At 41.1% G+C, this 21,328-nt stretch overlaps 1 protein-coding gene across 6 annotated transcripts in view; it reads left to right on the forward strand.

The window, feature by feature from the left end:
* The window catches only part of dock4b (dedicator of cytokinesis 4b), a 139,933-nt gene that overhangs the window by 27,515 nt on the left and 91,090 nt on the right, over window positions 1-21,328 (forward strand). For all 6 annotated transcript variants that reach the window (XM_051945529.1, XM_051945530.1, XM_051945539.1 and 3 more), the window contains exons 2-7: window positions 8,323-8,406; window positions 10,665-10,705; window positions 12,729-12,784; window positions 12,869-12,965; window positions 13,565-13,713; window positions 16,473-16,557. In XM_051945529.1, the coding sequence (XP_051801489.1) occupies window positions 8,323-8,406; window positions 10,665-10,705; window positions 12,729-12,784; window positions 12,869-12,965; window positions 13,565-13,713; window positions 16,473-16,557 (512 nt within the window). The remainder of the gene's footprint in view (window positions 1-8,322; window positions 8,407-10,664; window positions 10,706-12,728; window positions 12,785-12,868; window positions 12,966-13,564; window positions 13,714-16,472; window positions 16,558-21,328) is intronic.

Below are 21,328 nucleotides of genomic sequence, written 5' to 3' on the forward strand. Positions count from 1 at the left end.
AAACTGGCGGCCGGCAATGGAGAAGGCTAAATGAAAGCCGTTCCTCCTGGGTGATTCTACTGCCCTGGTTATTGTCTGCGCTGCCTATCAGACCTCTACGTCTGTGCACGTGTGTGTGTGTTTCTGCGCGCACAACTGCCAAGTTGAGTCCTGTTCAAGGCCTCCCTGGTGCTGCTACTTCCAGACATCTGCCCGCTCCCTTCTCCTCCTGCCGACCCCTGTTGATTGCACCTCCTTTAAAATGCATGATGCCACTTCCCAGTGTTCCTAGCTCGGTCGGAGAAATCACTTTTTCACAGAGGCACGCACGCCGGCTTAATCTGTCTCACACTCGAGCTGTCAGGTAGCTCTCCTGCTCTGTGGCACTGATGCAAACTTGTGTGTTTGTGAGCTCCATATGCATGAAAAAGCATCTTTGTGGTCTGGATTTTCCTACTGCAAGATCTCTGAGTAAGTCTTTGTGTTGTTAACCACACTCGCCCCCTCGCTGCCTTTAATCCACGAGGCAGTGGACATGTACAGCATTCTGGCATGAAATGGAGCCATTTGTAGCTGCTTTTTAACTGACCACATAGAAAGATAAATGCTTGAAGCCTTTGAGTAGAAACACAGTGTGCGTGGATTTGGCCACGACAAAACATAGCTGAGCTGGTTTTGGTCTGAGTAGGAATGTTTTAGTCACATTGCTGGAATAGGGAGCACTTTTGGTTTGGCAAATACATTTCTGACTGTGCTATGCTTTTGGACAGTGGACGTGCAGAATGTGCAGCATGAGGAAGTGAAGAGTTTTATTATTGTGGCCAGAGGATGCAGAACGCAGAGCGTGCAGCTTGAGGAAATAAATCGCTTTATTAGCGTGCTAAACTTTCAGTTCTGTGTATTAAATGCTTCACTTTGTAAATGTGTAGGAAAACGGAATGAGAACAAGCATTTGCTTCCCCTTGTGGGGTATTCCTTCTCCTCCTTGTTTCAGAATCAACCCATTAACCTGATTCTGATTCTTACAAATATGTGTTTTGCATGCATGTCTGCGTGTGGTTCATAACACTCACACGCATGTTCCCACACACATATTAAATATTCATGATCCCTACATTTGGCAGAGATAGAGGCCAGCGGAGTGCCACCAGTTTCTGTGTTGTCAAATTAGCATATTAATGATATAAATGCTGTATAATTAACATGTAGGAGTGGATTATACATGCGAATCATTGTCAGATCAGTCAGAGAGAAGAAAGGGTCAGGCTAATTGGGTTAAAAAGCACATTAAGGAGTGCTTTGAATAAAATTCACCATGTGATTTGGTGGTAAAAGCTTTTGGATCTTGACACAAAAAACACTTCCTTCATCCTGCTTATTTATTTATTTAACTTTAATGGTGAAATCTCCTATTAGTGATGGTATCCCTTTCATAATGTTGTCACTTTTTGTGTCATTTTGAAGGAGATTTCCAATGTTTTTCTCAGTCAGGGCCAGTGGCGGTATTTGTTCTTGTAAGGAGCTTAGATACAGCGACGAGCAAACCTAATGTAACATGGTTTGACAGGCCTTGACTCCAAGTGGCAGCCCAAAACACATGTAAGCCTAATCCAAGCCAGTAGGCTTTCCAGGGATCTCGACTTATTCAGCAGAATGCACTTGCAAACTAGCAAACAGATACACTGTATGGCCCCAATGGATTAAGGCGAGGTGAAAGCGCATTAAAGAGATCGAAATGCAACCTCTGACTCCACAATCCCATGGATCACGTCTCAGTCAGTTAATGAGGAGATTTTTTTTTTTTTTTTTGCTTTCGGTGCAACTTTGCCTAGTGTAATATCTGAGTTAGGGCTGCGACTAATGACTGCTTCCATTATTGATGAGGCTATCAGTGTTTTTTAATTATTAATTATCAAATGATTATTCACTCCATAAATGTGGCTCTCCAGCTCATTGTTTCTACAAACTTTAATCTGTGTGAGTCCTTGTGTAAAAGTTGGAGATAACTTTTGTGGAAGGTTACATGAGGCCACGTGAGATTGTTGCAGCACTAAAAACATGAAGAACAACGGCACATATGCTGAATTTTGCCGTAATTCTGATCAAGAAACTATTCATACTGTTAGGGAAAGGCATGAAATTCTCATATTTGAGTGCACCGTAATGAGTAAAACAAGCTACTTGTTCAAAGCTGATAGAATCCACTTGACTAGCGGATATATTTACACGCAAACTTGAGAAAATGTGGAGTACAAGGAGACTTATTTAGACGGAGCTGGACTGAATATAATATGAAATACTCCTTCTCAGTGTCAAACAAGTGAACCCACAAAGACCTTTACTCTCTGTGCTTTGATTAGTGATATATATTACTCTTACATACATGTATTCACACTTATAATAGGCTAAGATTAACTATTTGCTATACTGAACAGAAATATATCATTAGAGATGTGGCCTAATTGTCATTTCTGAAAGAAAATGTTTTGATTTTTTTCTTCAAATGATATTTATTGACTTGGAATAAGTGATTTTTCCACAGATGGGGTCACAGCTTTATTAAAATTGAGCTAAATTATATATATTTAATGTTTTCAGTGAGTCTTTTGCTCCATGTTGCTTTTAGATTTAGCAGTCTTTCACCTATTCGCATTGTTTCCATGCTTTGTCCAAAGTTGCTCCATATTTACTTTATAGTTTGCTGCATTTATTCGCCACCATTTGTTTGTCATTTCATGCACCGTTTTCTGCGATCAAAACTTGACAGCGAAAAGAGAGTTGCATTGGCAGCATATTTAATTGCTCTCTGCTAACTACCTCGAAATGCAGTGCTCTGCGTTTAATAGATGTGAGAAGTACCCATGTGTGACTCAGAAGTAGGAAGGCACAGTTGGTGTAATATTAATCTCAATCACGATTCTGGCTTTTAAACGAACATGATCGACTGCAATATTGACACACAACATGTTTGCTCTGCTCTGCGAATCAAATCAAGTGCTTCCTAAACTAACAGCCAGCCAACAGGGAGCAATGGAGATGTTTTGGCTCCACTTTTGGGGAGCTGTCATGCCACTGCGTTTGCACCCCTGCAGCGGCAGCATGTGCAGAAATTTTCTGGATGTTGTGGCTGCGGTCCAGAGTTGAAGAGTGATTTTCAACAGAGAGCAGACGGGCAAAATGGAAACGAAATGGCAAGAGCTACAGCAGAAGGTGAAGAGCTTGGCCCTGGGAACAGATCATCTGTTGTTGGAAAGTATTTTAGATTTAGGGCAAGTGATGGTTATCAAAAAGACATAATATGAAAATAACTGCATAAGTCATGTCTGTGCTGCAAAGCAACACGACGAACTTCCTTTAGCCACCTGAGAAAATGCAACAAACTGTATGTAGAATGTTTGAAGGTCAAGAAGAATGACACAAAATCACTGTATCCCCATACTTGTCCAGATTAATGTCAAATATTCTAAACAATGCGTCACTCAATTGTGCTGTGTGAAAGTTCATTTCAAGTGAAACGTCAAGAGTTGCACGTTAGCAGACGTATAACACAGCATGCAAGTAATAACAGTGCTTTGAACATACAAGTGCGCTAAAAATACATTGTACTGAATGTAAAATGCTGAATTTTCTGCACATTTTTTATGTAACTTTTGAGTTAGTTATGTAGAATGAGGGAGCGTTTTGGTCACAGCTTGACTTCATAAATTTTCTTACTGTAGTATTACCTCGACATTAGCTAAGACATCTAAAGTGACATTCTTATGTGCTGTAATGGAGATAAGTGCTGCTGTGCTTCTCCCATCAAGACCTACTGACACACTGCATCAGCGTCACACCACCAGCCCTCTATTAGACATATTCTGTTCTCTGTATCCTTTTTTGAGAAAACCAACAGTATGTTTCTGTTTGTCTGTGCGTGTGATGTGTAGTTTGCGCTGTCCGGCTTCCATCTTTGTGGAATTTCAAGTTTAGGGTTGATGGTCAGGTCAAGAATAGCAGTGTCCTCGCTATAACCCAGTGGACCAGTGTCACATACAATCAGACTGAGTGTGCTTGTGTGTGTCAGAAAGCATCACAGTTTGCCTTTTGTTGACTGAAATACTGGTCAGTGTAGGCCATGTGGAAACTGGATCTAACATGTTCAATAGGCAGATAATTTGTGTGTTCATGTCATATCTTTTGCCGGTCTTTTTATGTTGACTTTGCGCAATGAGATATTCATGCACCAGTTGCCTTCACGTTTGTGCATGTGGCGTGTGTGTACATTGGTTCGTTTATAGGCATTTCTCCCCGCTCTGCCTGTTTTTGTACTCTGCGGCAGCTGTGCGGTCAAACAGCCATGAATGGCATCTTTCTCCCCTGTTTGTACTCACTGTTCTTTCTGTCTGGCGCAACAGGACACAACCCGCAATCCCGGCGAACGGGACAAAACAACAACCAATCAATTCCCTCAAGAGCGAACACCTTTTCCCGTCTCCTCCGTGCATCATTTATTGGTTAGCCAGGACGGGCGGTTGACAGACAGACTGATGACAGGCAGTTAGAGGCAGACGGTCAGACAGCAGCTGGCTTGTGGATCGACAGGCGGGAAGCTTTCATTTCACAGCAGAAAAAAAAGAGGAAAAGCGGTGGCTTGAAACTGAATAATTTAGCTCAATGCAGCTGGGAAAGTCACTTGGATAATTCATGCATTGGGCACACTTTGTGAGTGAAAGTGTGTTTGCTGTGATTGGTCTCCGTGTGCAAGTGTGAACGATTGGGCTTTGAATGAATTACAAAAAAGTCGGCAAGTGTCGAGCATCTTGTGCGTGTTTGTGTGCATGCGGTGGCTCTTTGAATGAATTACAAAGTCAGATGTGCACTTGTGACAAATCCCTTGTAAAGATGGTGGTGCCACAGCTCGAGGGATAACAAGGAGCTGGCGAAGCTTCAACATGAAATGCAAAGGACACCGACGAACACACTCATGCAGAGTTACAGACGGCACAGAGGGTTGTTTCATCAGCAGATTTGATCTCGCTGTCGACACGAGACAGGGGGTGGATGAGTAATTCTGCTGAATCCTCTCTTGAGGTGGTGGGCTATTCTGCTAAAGAAAAGAAAAAGATTCCCCCTTAAATAAACAGAACGCCATTGGCAGTCGACTTCTGATGTGCAGATATTGTTTTTAGTTTGCCGAATTTCATCAAAAATAGCCTCACACCTACAAGGAATAGTAAGTTTAAATAGATTTTTGCACTCAGGTATCAGAATCATGATACGTTTACTGCTTTCAGTGGGTATTTTGCTGCTAATTAGTTTCGATCTTAGCAAACCTTGACCTTTATTGCTTTTTTCCAGTCTATGTCCAAAATCACTCTCTATTTATGATATAGCTTGTTGTTTCACACTTCGCCATGTTTAGACTCTAATTAAATCCACTGTTTTGTGCCAACCAAAATCAACAGTGAAATGAAATAAGCTGCATTGAGTACATGTTCACTTAATCTCTGCTGACTATCTTGCGATGCAATATGTTTTGTAGATTTGACCGGTTAAAACACCGCACTGTGAATGACATTCTGTTAAATGAAGGCTTTATGTAACTAAAATTATAGAATCTAACTTCATGAGATCTTTAATTGCAACTGAATTTGTCCCTTTGTAGGCACCAGTTACTGAAACATGACCCCCGCTTTTTTTTTTTTTTTGTACTTTAGCCGTCTAGGTACAAGTCCCTGATTCTATAAACTGTCCAGGATTAAATATAATCCCTTTGCCACAGAGGAAATTCTCTCAGTGCAGTTTGGATGGTGCGTTCAGGTACAGTGGATGAGCCCTGCAGGCAGAAGACATGAAATTCTCCCTAAACACTTTAGCTGTAGCAGGGATCCCATCTGCATGGCGGGGACTCGTGTTATGTATTTCCAGTCCAAATCCCAGTTCAATTGCATGTGTGTGTCCATGTGTGAATGGGTATCTGTGTGTGTCCATGTGTGTCCTGCATACATTGCTGTTTTTGAATAGGCTGCTTGTGTGAGTTTGCTGCCTGCGTAGCGGCAGCAGCAACATTTGTAGATGTTTCGACAGTTTCTGCGTTGATGGGTCCGTCGGTGTTTACGTTTCTGTGCTTGCATGAACATCAGTGTTCAGTGGTTGATGTAGCTGTTTGTACATGCAGGATTAGGAGCACGGCTCAATTCATCTTGCGTATGTATGTGTGTGGCAGGTTGCAGTGAGCAAATCAGCGGGAAATGATCCCATTTTAAAGCGTTACATGAAGATCTGTCAGCTGACTCTCCCTGCTGATGGCTGGTACACTCTCAAAGAACAAAGCACTGCTAAATGTGAAGTAGGGATGCAAATTATAACAGTTTCCTTTAAAAAGTCTTCTTAAAATGGAAATATTTATGCTTATAAAGCTATTACTACACCAACTACTGACATTTAATGTTCATAAAGTGGCGTTAGGGATTTGAAAAACAGATAAACACTAGATTACGTAACTATTAAACAAAGCAAACAAGCTGCAGTCTTCCACAGTAAATATGCCGACGCAGTATAAATCTCTTCACAGCAAACCTGAACCATAATGGTTTTTTACATCAAAATAATTCTCATATCTGATGATGGAGTTACTCGTTCACTGTAGTTAACGTTGGTCCAGCTGCTCAGACAGTACAGATGTGCATCATTACCATAGAAGCAATTTATCAGTCCAGTATATCTGCCACAATTTACTGCCACCTCTAAAATGTATTTATACTCATAGGAGAGTGTTGATGATGGACTTTATAGCTTCAGATTGAATGTTGTTGGAGGTATGTAATCAGATTCCTGCTGCTCCTACACATTGGCCCTGACTGATATATCAGTGGGCTGATATTATCGGCTGATTGATATCAGCGTGTATGGTGTCTGATATGTGCAAACATGTAAACATTTTTTTTACAGACTCTACTATAGAAAAACATGCCTTTCCTCTCAGTACTGTCTGCAGCACATGTAGCAGAGCATAGACCACAGTTAAGCAGAAGGTGGTGTGGTGTCTTTACCATAAGCTGCTAGCTAGTTTGTGAAAAATGTTGCTGGAAAGTTAATATATAATAACTCTATTATTTTCCCCTTTCAGTATAACTCTAACAAATGTATATATACATATATGAAGAGTTTTGGCCAATAGATTGATACCAGAGCCCATAAAATCTGAATCGACTCCAAAATCCAATATGGGTCGGGCTCTAGTTATCAGGGTTGCTTTCAACAGTTGGTCACTCTTGGCTCCCAATCTTTGTTAGCATCACAAAATCCTAGTTTAGTGTTATCTAGCTACACAGGACATCTGTCATCTTTTTCTCAGCTTTGTTTTGCAGATTACATGCACATCTTATTGGTAGTCGGTGAATTCGTGTAACTTCAGTATAACACTATCCAATCAGAACGCTCTATGCTGTGGTTTTTTGACATTATTGTCACTTTTTACACAATGTCATCTCTTTTTTTGTCTTATCTTTCCTTAAAGAGACAAATCTATGCTCATCATAATGCATTTTTAAAAAATCAGTTTTCACATTCACTGTTGACAACACAGACTTCCTGTTTCAAATCAGTTCACAGATTGAGTTCTGTTCCTCATGTTCAAAATCAGTGGTGTGTCACTTTAGACTCCTACTCATGCTGTTCATGTATAGTCTTCATAGACATTGAAAACAGATAAAAACTTGACATTTTCGTGTTCTATTCGATTGTGAGTTGTTATTGTGTCCACTTTCCAAGAGGTTGTGTAAGTCTATAGAAAGTGTTGGAGATATTATTAACACCTGAGCTGGATGTGTCCACCGGCTAGTCGTCTCTCAGTGGGCAATGAATCACCGCAGTAAACAGCTCGGATTGAATCAAATACAGGCTGCTCCTGCTATCGCTGCATCATGCAAACTGATTTATGACCCCGCTGTGTTCAGGATTAAATGGCCGCTGTTGTATCTCTGCTGAAGGCCCTGCATCATTATTGCTATAGCTGTCATTTCTTCTGCCTCTGGTTACATTGTGTAAAAGGTTTCGCCTTAAAAATAGAAAATCAAAATTCTGCGTTGCTCATAATGTATTTATGTAAGTTTGTTTTGTGTATTGGTGCAGAAATACAGAGATATTTTCTAAGCTTTGATTTTATTTCACCTACTCAGATTATTGATTGCACCTCCTCTCTCTCTCTCTTCGTGATTTATTTATTTCTATCCAGATTTTTTAGAAGTGTTTTGTTTTGTATCACGCTGCTCATGTCCTAGGACCTCTCTCCAAGTCTGGATAATCGAGCTGAAACATTAAAAAATACTCATGTGGGTGTTTGTGCTCTTTCTCTTGCAGTGCTGGCCAGTTTCCGAGGGACTGTCCAGCATGGCCTCCCGCTGGAAATTGGAGACACGGTGCAGATCCTGGAGAAATGTGAAGGTACAGTGCTCACGTTGCAGTTCTTCCGTACGCATCACCCTAGCAATTAGCTACTTTCTATGAGGGGGGGAAAAATAGAATTAAAACAGAACAGTGCATATAAGGAAACCAACTGCTTCGCTTGAGCAGTGAGGTGAAGACTTGCAAAGATTTTACCAACACTTCTGCTTTAGACAGTAGGCGGATAAAAGAATCAGCGCCATAGCTGTCATATTTACGGACTTCTCTTGTTAAATCTATCAGAAATATTTGATAGAGTACTCCACACACGCTTATCCATGTTAATACACTCACATTTATCCACTGATTTATGAATACGACAGGCCCAGATACAGACACATTGCTTGGCATTGACTAACTTGTGCAACAATGTGGGTTTCTTGTACTGAAAGTTCACCAGGTGGAGTTCACAGACAAACATTTCTTATATATCCCGAGCTTCTCTGATATTTTCTTGAGGGACATCCAGATGCAGTGCGCATACAAAATGAGCTATGTCTTGTCTGTGATGAAGGCCTGTGGAAATTCATGTTTTGCTGCTGTTTCCTGCACCACAAACTGGCTGCTTCTCCCGCCTTCCTGCCCACACTCGGTCTGTTTTTCTCCTTTAGTTGCTCTCTCTTATACTCTCTCTCCTCTCTGCTGTCTATCTCTGCTCGTGTATGTTAATATGTTTTTTAGATCTCCTTCTTTCTATCTTTCTTTCTGCGATTCGATCATAGACCGGCTGTAATTTCTATAACAATATGGAAACATTTCACACTCTGTTATGCACACTTAAACACAAACACGCAACCATGCGTATGCAACCGATGCATACACACCTCCCTCTTCCGGTGCTCTTGACACACTCACTTCCTGCTGGGAGACAGAAACGCACAAACCGAGATACCGGCAGCCAGTCAGTCGTGCAGCTAGCCAGCCAGAGGGATGTGATATTGTGGTAAAGGGCCCAAAGGAAGTAGACAATAGCACAGCCAGCGGAATGCTTGGCCCAGAAGGGTGGAACTAAATCAAAATCCTGCCAGCAGCGAAGAGGCTGAGAGACGGGCTGCTGACAGCACAGGAGACAGACTAATGGCTCTGCCTCATGTTGATACTGTTGACACTTCAAAACACAGGAGCTTACAGAGCGAACGTGTCTGCACTGACATGTGGCTCCTGTCTGTAAACGCACCGCCTCGGTAATTGATTTTTGACTCGGCCCCTTCAGTGGCTCCTTCTTGAACTTTTAAGTTTCTGACAGCAGCGAATACATTAGGCTGGCTGCGCGGTACATAAAATACCGCTTCCTCAACCTGCTCCATCTCGTCTTCCCCTACAGCCAGTCTGTGGAAGTATAGCATGGCAAGGAGCTGTCACAATGTTTGACCTGAAAAAAAAAGTGACTCATCTAGGAAACACTGAGCATGAGCTCCACAACCCAGACAAATTACTCAGTACTATCCTGACCATGTATGAATGAAACAAATCTGGAAGAAAACACTACCCAAGTCGCAGATGTTCCGGCATGGGTGATTTGAATAATCTATTCCATTTACATTTCAGTTATTTAGCTAATGCTCTTATCTGGAGGGACTTACAATGGATGCAACAGTGGAATGAGCTTAAATTGTCAGGTTGGAAAAGAGCATCAGCTGAAAAGCCTCTGTAAATGTAAATTGTATTAGATTGTTTCTGTCAGTGTTGGGATTTGCAAAAAAACACATCAAGCACGGACTGATTTGACCTCAGCCCAGACTGGTAATGGTGTGAGAAAAGTGTGAGAGAATGCAAACCACGGCTATTTGAGCTTTGTTTCTGCATTCGTTACGAGTCGTAGTCATATTTATAGGGTTCTCAGTGGATGTGTTACAAGTTTCTTCTCGTCACTCGCTTGTGGTCACTGCGAGCATACGATGTGTTTTTGAGTGCTGCTATGTCACATTAAATGTAGTCTAAAATGACTTTCTTATTGGTGGTGGAAGTATTCAGCGACAGAAGTTAGCCATCTGGTCGTATTAAGTCCACTTTTCATGTGACAGCAAGATGGAATGCAAATAAATGTCTGCTGGACTTGTTGCAAAAGTGGGAAGAAAGGGTTCGTTTTGATTAAATTGCAGTCAAAGCACATCTATCTTCTCTGCTATCCTTATTCTGCTCCTATTAAATTTACAGTTTTTCATATTTCTATGCTTCTTCTGTTCTGCGGGCCATAAAAAAATAAATGTGTGATATTAATAGTGACTAGTAATTAGAATGGTGCTTTTTCTCTGCAGGATGGTACCGAGGATTCATCCTGAAGAACCCAAATGTAAAGGTGAGCCAACTTAATTTGCTTTGTCTGTAGTTTGTTTGTGCCCTCATTAAACACAGATGCCCTCTTTATTCTCATCTTCGAACAGTATGTTAGTAGACAGAGCGTAGATTTCAAATGGAAAGTCTCCCTCAGGCCTGTCATTGTTAGCCAAAACCAGCAATTTCACCAGCTGAGATGACAACTGTCAGGAGCAGATGTTATCAGCAACGCCTCTGCTTCTCAGACTATGACAAGACAAAATGCCTGCTGGTTTGGTGAAACCATGTGATTTTGCTGCAGGGCTCCACCCAACTTGAGCTGAAGTAGAGGTATAATCAGGCAGACCTAATCAGACAAGAGAAAACACCTGTGTGCACCGACAGAACGGTGGAGGAGAGAAGCCTCTTTTAGGATGAAAGATACTGTATGTGCAGAATAGAGAAAGAGTGACAATATCAAGTGAAGAAGAATACAGATTTAAAAAGACTTTTAATTGCCACCAATCACTGGTAGGTCCTTAGATAATTTTGTTAATACTCGCACTACAATAAGAAAATCTCAAATTTACGCTCCCGTTGTGAGGATAGAAAAAAAAAAAAGCAAAATGTCAATTGATGAAGGCACTCACAAATGTGATGCCGTTTGACACCAATAAGTCTTTATCTGATTACAGTTTGAAAACAAAAGCACTCATCCTTGCGCCAAACCAACCATCCATTATCAGTACATCGCTTAATCCTCTTTGGGGTCGCGGGGGGCTGGAGTCTATCCCAGTTGACTTGGGGTGAAGACAGGGGACACCCTGGACAGATCACCAGTCTATCACAGGGCTACATATAGAAACAAACAAGCTCACATTCACACCTATAGGCAATTTAGAATTACCAATTAACCCTGGCATGCTTATGGACTGTAAGAGGAAGCCAGAGAACTCACTCATGAACAAGGAGAACATGCAAAATCCACACAGAAATATCTCTTGCCCTGGCCGGGACGTGAACCGCGGATCTTCTAGCTGCAAGGCGGTAGTGCCAAACACCCAACCACTGTGCAGCCCCCCAAACGAACCCAACCAAACTAAATCATTACTAGTATTTATGACATTTTGAAAAAATTGTGACTTTTTTCAAATTTTCTGCAGTTTTTTTTTCCAGAATCAGCTTTAATGGCCAAGTACGCACACAACATACAAGGAATTTGGTTTTGGCTGTTGGTGTCACCTTAGGAATATGGAAGAGAATAAAAAATGAAGAAAATATAGAAAGAGGAACAGAGAGGAAAATAAAAATAGTAGTAATAAATTCAATATAACACAATATATACAGAAATTTACAGCTTGAAAGAACTATGTAAACACGGTAGTGCAAAAATAACTGCTATTGACACGGTAGTGCAAATGATAATTGCACGATGCAGTTCAAAAAGTAGAGAATGCTGTTCATGGTGCAAAAAACACACTGTACATGTCCATTGGAATGCTGCCTATTGTACAGGTGTGTAGGAATGGCTCAGCTGTTTATCAGGGTGATGGCAGTGGGGAAGATTTTTTTTTTTTAAAGATTTGTCCCTTTTACAGTATAACGTCGTCTTGCTGTTATTGCACAGCCTTGAGAAGAGTCACTTTGCATTTCACTGGGACAAATAAAAAACTCTTGAATCCCATGCACAAAAGATAAAAATCCCACGAGTATATATAATATACAGAATAGAGAATATACAATCACATAAGCCATGTGAGGAGTTAGGTGTTTGTGTTGCACTTATCTTCAGATGCTTCAATTTAAGTTCTGCTTTGATCTCTTTAAGTCAATAGGGAGCAACATCCAATTGCATCAAACACTGTGGGCACATCTTTTTTTTTTGTCTGCTAAATCCCATTGCTGCTTGCTTTTATCTCTTCCTGCTCCCCTATCTCCCTCCAATCTCCTTTTAGCATCTCTGTATCGATTACATGCATCATTTTCACAACTGTTTCATGCCAATTACACTGCAAGCAAATGACTCAGGGAGCGTTCTCATTAACCTGTAAATCTTCCGCCCAAAGGGGATCTTTCCATCCAGCTACATCCACTTGAAGAATGCCCATGTCAAGAACAAAGGGTGAGTGGCGTCACGTGTTGTTGTTGTCGTCTGCTTCCATGTCTGTGTGCGCAGGTTGTCTGATTCTCATTCATGTGTTTGCAGGCAATTTGAGACCGTCATCCCCGTCGAAGACTCCGTCATCACAGAGATGACGTCAACTCTGAGAGACTGGGGTGCCATGTGGAAACAGCTCTATGTGGTAAGAATTTCTAAACACAGCCACACAAACACACACACACTTTTCGTTGATTTAAATGTCACAGCTCCTTAAGCGAAGCCGGCTGTTTTTTTTGTTTTTTTTTAGGTTTCTCATTCAGCGAGTTTATTTGGTAATTCCAAAGCCGCAAACAGTCAAAAGCTTTTCTATACACATGCATTAGCTGGATTGATTGTGTTTGTGGCCTATTAAGCTATCTGGGGTGCTGATTAAATTGAGCTGATGAATACTTGGAGATCAAAGTGCATAAATTTGCGGCAAAAAGCAGCAGGACACTGAAGCTAATTTGCACAAATCCATTTTAAGCCCCTCTGTCTACTCCTCTCTCCGGGTCGCCCTCTTCCTCTCAGTGTCGATTTGGTTCTCTAATGTGCGCTATGTCGCTTTTCATGTTTTCACTTATGTTTTTTTTTTTTTAGGGAGTCAGTGTTGATGCAACTGTATGTTTTCATCTTCTTATCTGTGCCTTCCCTTCTGTCATCCTCATTCTGTCTTCCCCTTCTTGTCAATTTCCCTTTCATTCATCGCCTTTGATTGAATCTCATTTTTTCCCCTCCTCTCTTTGTTTCCTCCACCAACAGAAGAACGAGGGAGATTTGTTCCATCGTCTTTGGCATGTGATGAATGAAATCTTGGACCTGAGGAGGCAGGTGCTGGTGGGCCACCTCACTCACGACCGCATGAGGGACGTCAAGCAGCACATCACGGCGAGATTGGACTGGGGCAACGAGTGAGTAGAAGAAGGGCCGAGAGGGAGAGGACCTCTCGGTTCACATATCTAGCTTCAGGCAGACTTTTAACACACAAGAACCGTATTGATGTTTGTTTTTCATCTGATTAATAATTCATCACTTAAACTTTTCTTCTACCACAGATCCACTTGTGTACTACACATTCTCGGATTGATTTTCTCTCCCTTCATTTTACGCTGCTGTATAGAATTCAAATTTCAGGAACTTGAGGCTTGCTTGAAACCAATCCATCACAAAGAACAGTCTGTCGGCTTTTTTTTGGTAATGATTAGCGGGAGGTGGTATTGTAGATGTGAACCGGGACCATTCGCTTTTTGATGATTTAAGACTTACTTCCATTATTTGCCTATTAATGTCTTCCGTTATTCATTATCGCACTTTTTTGGACACTTTTATACCTTATGTGTGGTTACTGGAGACACAAAAATCTAAGAGAAGGAGATGGTTGCTTTTTCAAACTGGTTATGGACTCTGGAGGTGCACTTTGGAGGTGTCAGTCTTGATTCCTGCCCGTGCCTGTTTCATGAATCTGTTAATTACAACAAGAGTCAACAGCAAATTACAGATGACAACCTGAATCTGTTGTTACAACCTGCACCAGTGGTTGAGAAGGCAATTACATCATTTTTTAAGTCATTACTGATGTTGACGTTTGATAGAAAGAGAAGCAAACAAGAGTTAAGTTCTTTGGTAGGGATACACTGACCCAATGCGGTCTTCTCTTTTTCCACATTTGGTAAATAGTCTGTACCTGTAAAGCACAAAGCAGGAGCTAAGGCACTTTATGGCATGTGGAGGGGCTGGGGATTGACACTGGGCAATGCTAATCAATCGTACTTTTTCTCAGCACTGTAACTGAATGAATGCGACTGATAGCAGTGACCCTGAATTGTATGGCATGAACGGCTATACATATAAACTGTGTATATATTGATTTCTAACTATATTTAGAGTGGATCAATCATGTAATATTTGGCCAATATCCAATCCGTTTTATAATATTGTGCTGATTTAGATCTGGTGTATTAGACCGTGCTAGTTCCTGCGAATTTAGAATCTGTAACTGTGTGGTTACATGTGTGCGATTTCCCAATGAAACAGAAATGCTTTTCAGCCACTGACTTTAAGGGGGTGTGTCCACAAAAGCATTTCTTTGCCTGCTGAAAATGCCAGGCGCTCTTCTACAAAATGTCCAGCTGGGAACAATTGAAAGTTTTTGCAGGTGCAGCTGAGATGTTCAAGTTGTTATAATGCCAAATCTCCACATAAGTGATGTGTTGTAATTACCGATCAACTTGCTGACTCGAGCTGATTGCCTGATAGGCCCATTTGAGCAAAATGGTCCTCCAAGTGTTATTTTTCATATCAATATTGTGATAGTCCAGGGATGTTGTTTGGGTTAGACATTGCTACTCAGAGACGAGCAGTATGAGCTTCTTCTCCATTGTAGTTCAGGTGTTGGTTAATATTTGGACAGACAGACGGACTTTATTCATCTTCTTGGGGAAATTCTCGATATCCATTAGATCAAACATGTTACATTTAATAAAAATGAAGAAGGGGAAGAAGAAAATGCTTTGCTGGACACTTCCTCCTTAAAATCTTGGATGTGTCTGTTTCGTTGAAACTATTTGAATTGTTGCCAATCCCTGCTCACAGCTGCATAACCACATTATACTATAGCAGTATAACTTCTGCAGAATTAATGAGTTCTATAAATCAAACTTTACGTTCACTGTGAGGGATAACCTGCTGAGAGTTTAAAGTCTAAAAGTATTTTTCACTACACCTGTCAGGAAGGTAATCGATCTAAAAACTTACCACACTTTGGGAAATTACCATCAATAATATAAGTCAGATTTGTTCTTAATGAGCCAAAGTAAAACCTATAAATCCACCAGTTGGGTCTTAAAACAAATCAGTTCCTCCAATATTTGTGGTTTGGCTAACTAATGTGTGAAGCAAACAGAACTAAAAATAATCACGTCTCATTTCACATTTCTTTCTCAGCTTCTTTTCGTCGGCTTCCTGCAGCTCTCCAACTTGTCTTCACTTCCTCTCCTCTCTCTCTGACTCTTCTTCTCTCCTCTGTCTTTTGTTGTCACCTTCATTCCCTGCAGGCAAACTCCTCTCTCAAATCAAGAAACCCTCTCCATCCTTTCCTCCCGCTTGCCTCTTTCTTTCCTCTCTCCATGCCGTCGGGGTGAAACGAGAAAAAAAAATCCTTAGAACTTGTGTCGCTCTCTCTTCTAGTCTGTCCTCACCCTTCACTCTCTTTCATTTCCCTGCTGTGGGCCCTGCTTGAACACACATCCATACTTAGTGAGGAGGTGGTTGGAGGGTCCCTCGGTGTGGGCTGTTGCATGGTTGACCAGGCTCGTCTCTTTTATTGCTGAGAAGTAGACACACTCTGGTGTGCCTGTTTTGGCCCGCTGAGATGACTAACCTAGAAGAAAGGGAGGATAGAGGTGTTTGTGGATAAGAATAAGAACAGAGAGGGTTAAAGGATAGAGGGGAAGGATAAAGAGGACAGCAGGAGCAGCAGCTGTAGGGACATGGTGTTTTCTTTCTTATGTTCTTCAATAAAGCAGACAGCCTCTTCAGTTTAGTCTGAAGGCTGACAGGTACTCTGACATCTCTTGTTTGTGAGAACTTGTCCGTCTATATGGTTTATTTTTGCTCAGACCTGACATGGAAGCCTTATCTGTATGTAATTCACTTCTTCAATGCGTTTCAGACAACTTGGCCTGGACCTGGTCCCGAGGCGAGAGTTCAGCATGGTGGACCCGGATGAAATCAGCGTCACAGAGCTTTACAGACTGGTAAGCGGACTCAAAGATCTCCACGTTGTGTTCTTAAAACGAACACCAAGCCAGAGGGTTTCTTCTCCCTACAGCAGAATAACACTGGGTGCAGCCGGACCATTCTCCAGTGCTCACACGGTGCTATGGAGAACGGTCTGACTGTGTTTTGAAAATGCATTTCACAGCTACAGATTTGCAGCAGTGTCTAGCTTCTGCGGCTTTATAGAAGACATGCCACCTATTACATACAGTGAAAAGATGTTATAACAGTGAGTACTTAAGATTTGATCAATTTCAGCTATCCCTGTAATGTGAAAAACTGCATAAACTGGCAGAAAAAAAATCGCATTGTACAGTTTCCTTCACATAGGTGCATTTGACCTTCCACTAGAGTAATAAGTAGAAATACTTAAAGATGACAATTTATGGTTCAGAAAACAGTAAAAATCTTAGATAATGGATACTTTTGTGATCAGGCTCTTGTAAAGAATTTCTATGACGGTGAACTGTTTTTTTAGCTTTTCATTGGTACGACTCGATGGTTCACTCTTTACTCTCTTTACTGGGCTGTTTCTGAATTGTAGATGTTCACATTTCCATTTTCTCTAAGAACTTGACTCGTGTCTTCGTGTTGGCATAAATATTGTAATTGAAAGTCCGCTCTTGTCCTTGGAAGCGGCAGTTGGCAAATCAAATTTGGTGTTATCCACCCAATACACCAGTGATATCAGTGTTTTTCCTCACATGTAGTCGAGTTGAAGGACTACATTCTCCCTCTTCCATCTGCCTCCTTATTTCTTCCCTTCCTTTCCCTACTGTTTGCTCCCTGCTTCCCCTTCCCGCTTTCTCCAAGCCCCAGCCGCTGTTACCGTGGCAACCACTTCTCTGCCCTGGTACAGTGTAGGGAGGATTGTGACACACACATGCACACCCGCAGTGTGTCGGCTTTCCCTTCACAGGGGTAATTGAAGCTCTTAATCCATCTGTTTCTTTTTTGTTAGTCAAAACAAAAGCAGGCATCGCAGGAAGAAAGCTTAATGCACCTCTATTAAATGGCGTACAAAATGAGCAAATGACTGCAATTCCTCTATACCAGGACAAGATAAAGGGACAGGCATTCAGCGCTGTCATCCGCATACAAAAACACACAAGAGCCGCATGCAAGAAGACACAACGCACCGTTTCAGCGAGCCCAAATTACATCAATTATTTTTCAGTGAGATCTTGTGTTATGAGAACAGCTCCTTTCTTTCCTCTGTCTTGTGCCGTACCGCTGTGGTGTGGCTTAATTAAATTGAGATGGGGATTACCTGGTGTGTGTTTGTGTGTGTGTGTGTGTGTGTGTGTGTGTGTGTGTGTGTGTGTGTGTACGTGTGTGTGTACGTGTGTGTGTACGTGTGTGTGTGTGTGTGTGTGTGTGTGTGTGTGTACGTGTGTGTACACTTGTTTCTGCTATACCGGTGGGGACTTTGACCTGACTATTTGCTATAAAGGTGGGGACTTGTCTTATGGTGGGGACCTAAAATGAGGTCCCCACGGGTGGCAACACCGTTTTCTTGGCCATATTGTTGTTAATAAAAAATGTAAAAGTGCAGAAACGTTTGTTTAGGGTTAGGCATTGATTTGGTGATGGTTAAGGTTAGGGTTAGGGTAAGGGTTAGGAGTTAGATATGAATGGGAGTCAATGGTAAGTCCCCACCGGTATAGAAAAACAAACGTGTGTGTGTGTGTGTGTATGTGTATGTGTATGTGTGTGTGTGTGTGTGTTGAAATGGCAGTGGGGTGTTACTGTGGGAAAATGTAGCTGCACTCTGTCAAGGAATTATGTGATATCTACCCAGTGAGAATAAAGAGGACATAAAAAAGGATAAAGGGAAGACAATTGAATAATATAGATACATGTACGCTAATGGTCATTTTTATTAGGCATTAACATATAGATTTATTGATTCGCAGCTCTTACAACAGGAAGAAAATAAATGCGGTTTTGTGTCATATACAAAAGTAGATTCTCGCATTTAAACCAACATTTGTTTGGGTTATTTGGCTTAAAAATGAATCAAAATAGGCACATTTTTCAAAAAAACTTCACTTCTCGATGAACATTTTTCTGTGGTAAAACTGTAACTGGACTTGATGAATCTTGTGTTGCTGTTGGAACTATTGATATGAATAGTCCAATGTCATTATTTCACCCAGTATTATTTGACTATATGTTTCAGTCATTTTAAACAGGGAAAATGATGAGGTTGTTTATTAACTTTCCTGAAATGTATTTTCCAAAGTACTTCTCAGCGTATTATGAACACCAAGCTGGACTCCACACCATCTGCTCGGCTTTGATATGTGCTCTGCTACATGTGCTGCTGATAGAACTATATACAATGGAGTTGAAGCCATTCTGTTGTTTTTTTTTTTATTATGATCTGTAAAACAAAGTTTTTATGTCAATGTTGGCCAATAATGCCAGCCAGTCTATGTATCAGTTTGGCTCTATTATGTAAATGTATATAGAGACACTGATTTTGGGGAGTAAGAAATTCTGATATTGAAATATTGGCCGATATTGTTGGTATATATGTTAGAGCAATGTATTTCACAAACTGCTTATCCTGAAGACGAAGCTTGACTCCTGGCCACCATCTGCTCAGCTGTGATACATACTCTGCTACATGTACTGCTGATACTACTGTAAGCAGTAGAGTCAACAGTGGAGTTCATTACCCAAAGCTGTATTATGTTCTCTAAAAGACAACTTTAATATGTGCCCATATTGAACAAGATACGCACTGAAAGCAATGTACAGGGTGTCCATAAAGTCTTTATGGACACCCTGTGTGAGTATGAGTAACTGTTTTCTCAGTTGGGATCCAATATTCAGTATGTAACAACAATGGTTTTCTTACGATTGAATAATCAGTTCATCACTGCAGCTCTGCCTATTGTGTGCAGTCCATTGGAGTCATTAAGAAGATCATTTGTGGAGATCAAAGTGCCGTTTTTTTTTATTGGGCACATTTGACTTTACTAACAATAACAAACACTTGCTGAAGCATTTGATAACAGCTTTAAAGTAAGAAACTCTCATGCAAAGTCTATTCATTTGGGATAGCTGTCTGTAGAGCAAAGGCAATCAGCTTCAGACTTCCCGTTTTTTCCTCTGAGACTTGAGTTCAGTGCCGAGCAGACCAGAGTTTAGATCTCCCAGCGATGAATTCATTAACAGTGGCAGATCAGACGACGGTGATAGATAGCTCGGGCCTGGCCCTGGACATGTGGTAGTAAAATACCCTCAGTGGCTTCGTTTATCACTAAAGAGATGCACTAATGCTTGAAAGCCTTCACACACATCCACAGGTCTTCTTCCCACAAGCTTAGAAAGTGGGATAAAGGAGGCTTAAATAATCAAGTAGAAGTGAGCAATGGCGGGAGGATTTAGAAGTTCCTCTGCGGCCTCAGTTTGACCCGTCGCTCCTTTTTGAAGCTCCTCGTGGTCCGACAGTCGCTCCAGTCCTCATGCTGTTTGGGGAAAAGATTACTGAGTGAACAATAATAAGACGGTTGGCCAAGCACACACATGGTCATGTCCCCTCTCTGGTCGGCTATCTCCAGGCCTCTGCTTGTTGCCTACAGCATTATGTGTTGCCAGTAGGGCTGCCAGCCTGTCATGTCTACCCTTTGTGTCTAGTCATGCTGAAGCTGTCATGTAACCACACACTGTTCCCGCCGGGCAGCTTAAATGACACGCTGAAAATAACCTCGTAATAAAGTCCCACAGCATAAATTAGGCCTTCCCCAGACCTAGTCATTCTGCGTCAAAACCCTGCTGTGTATAGAAACACTGATCTGGTTGAGAAAAAACAAAACATTGTGCCTTGTTGTTAGATCGTTCTCGGGTTTGTTTTCTTCTGGGAACTCAGATACTATAGTGCAGAGGAGTGAGGGCAAAACATATTCATCACTTTGACACATATCTCAATTTTAAAATGATTTGTGGTGTAATTTTTGAACACGTTTAAGTGTAACACCATGTACACATCGGTGGTTTTTGCATAGATTTATATTTATATCACAGCCTGAGCTTATCATTTGTGTTTGATTTCTTACCCTCACTGTTTACACAATAGCTTGTAAATCAACTTTTAGAGTCTTAAACCATCTCTGAGGCACCGCAGGTTAAGATTTTGTTGCCTTTATGTTTAGTCAAAGCAATATTATTGTTGCTTGGTGAGGCATTTTTAGGTGTGTTGAAGTAAACTGCAACATCAGTGCCTTCATAGTTATATTTAGGCAGCATAATTGCTGTGAAAAGTAAGAAAGAACCAGTTTGATACAATATTTAGACAACATCCAGACTAGATTATTTGTCTTCCATGCTTGATTTTGTGACATTATATATTGCCATGACTAATTCGTGGTCTTGTGGTTACAGCAATTGCTCTCAATAATCCTTTCAAAAAAGCTGTGTAATTGACATTAAGTCAATATTAATCCTCCCGATCATAATTGCCCAACTTATCTGTGTATTGATTATCGTTTTTCAGAATGCATTTCCCCCAGGTTGTTTTGTAAACCAGCATAAAGTGTTTGTGGAAACCAAGAAGCTCCATTAAAAGATCATAGTTTTCTTTGTTATAACTAAGAAATTGATTGACCTATTTTAGAAAAGCCGCTGCAGTCAGTAAATTTTGCCCACAATAATCACAAAATCTTGTTCAAACTTATGCTCTCAAAAGATAAAATATCAATGAAGTTCTTTTGACATCAAATGTAATGATGAAACTTTGGA

The sequence above is a fragment of the Acanthochromis polyacanthus genome, chromosome 1 (genome assembly GCF_021347895.1).
Source record: "Acanthochromis polyacanthus isolate Apoly-LR-REF ecotype Palm Island chromosome 1, KAUST_Apoly_ChrSc, whole genome shotgun sequence".
Lineage (NCBI taxonomy): Eukaryota > Metazoa > Chordata > Actinopteri > Pomacentridae > Acanthochromis > Acanthochromis polyacanthus.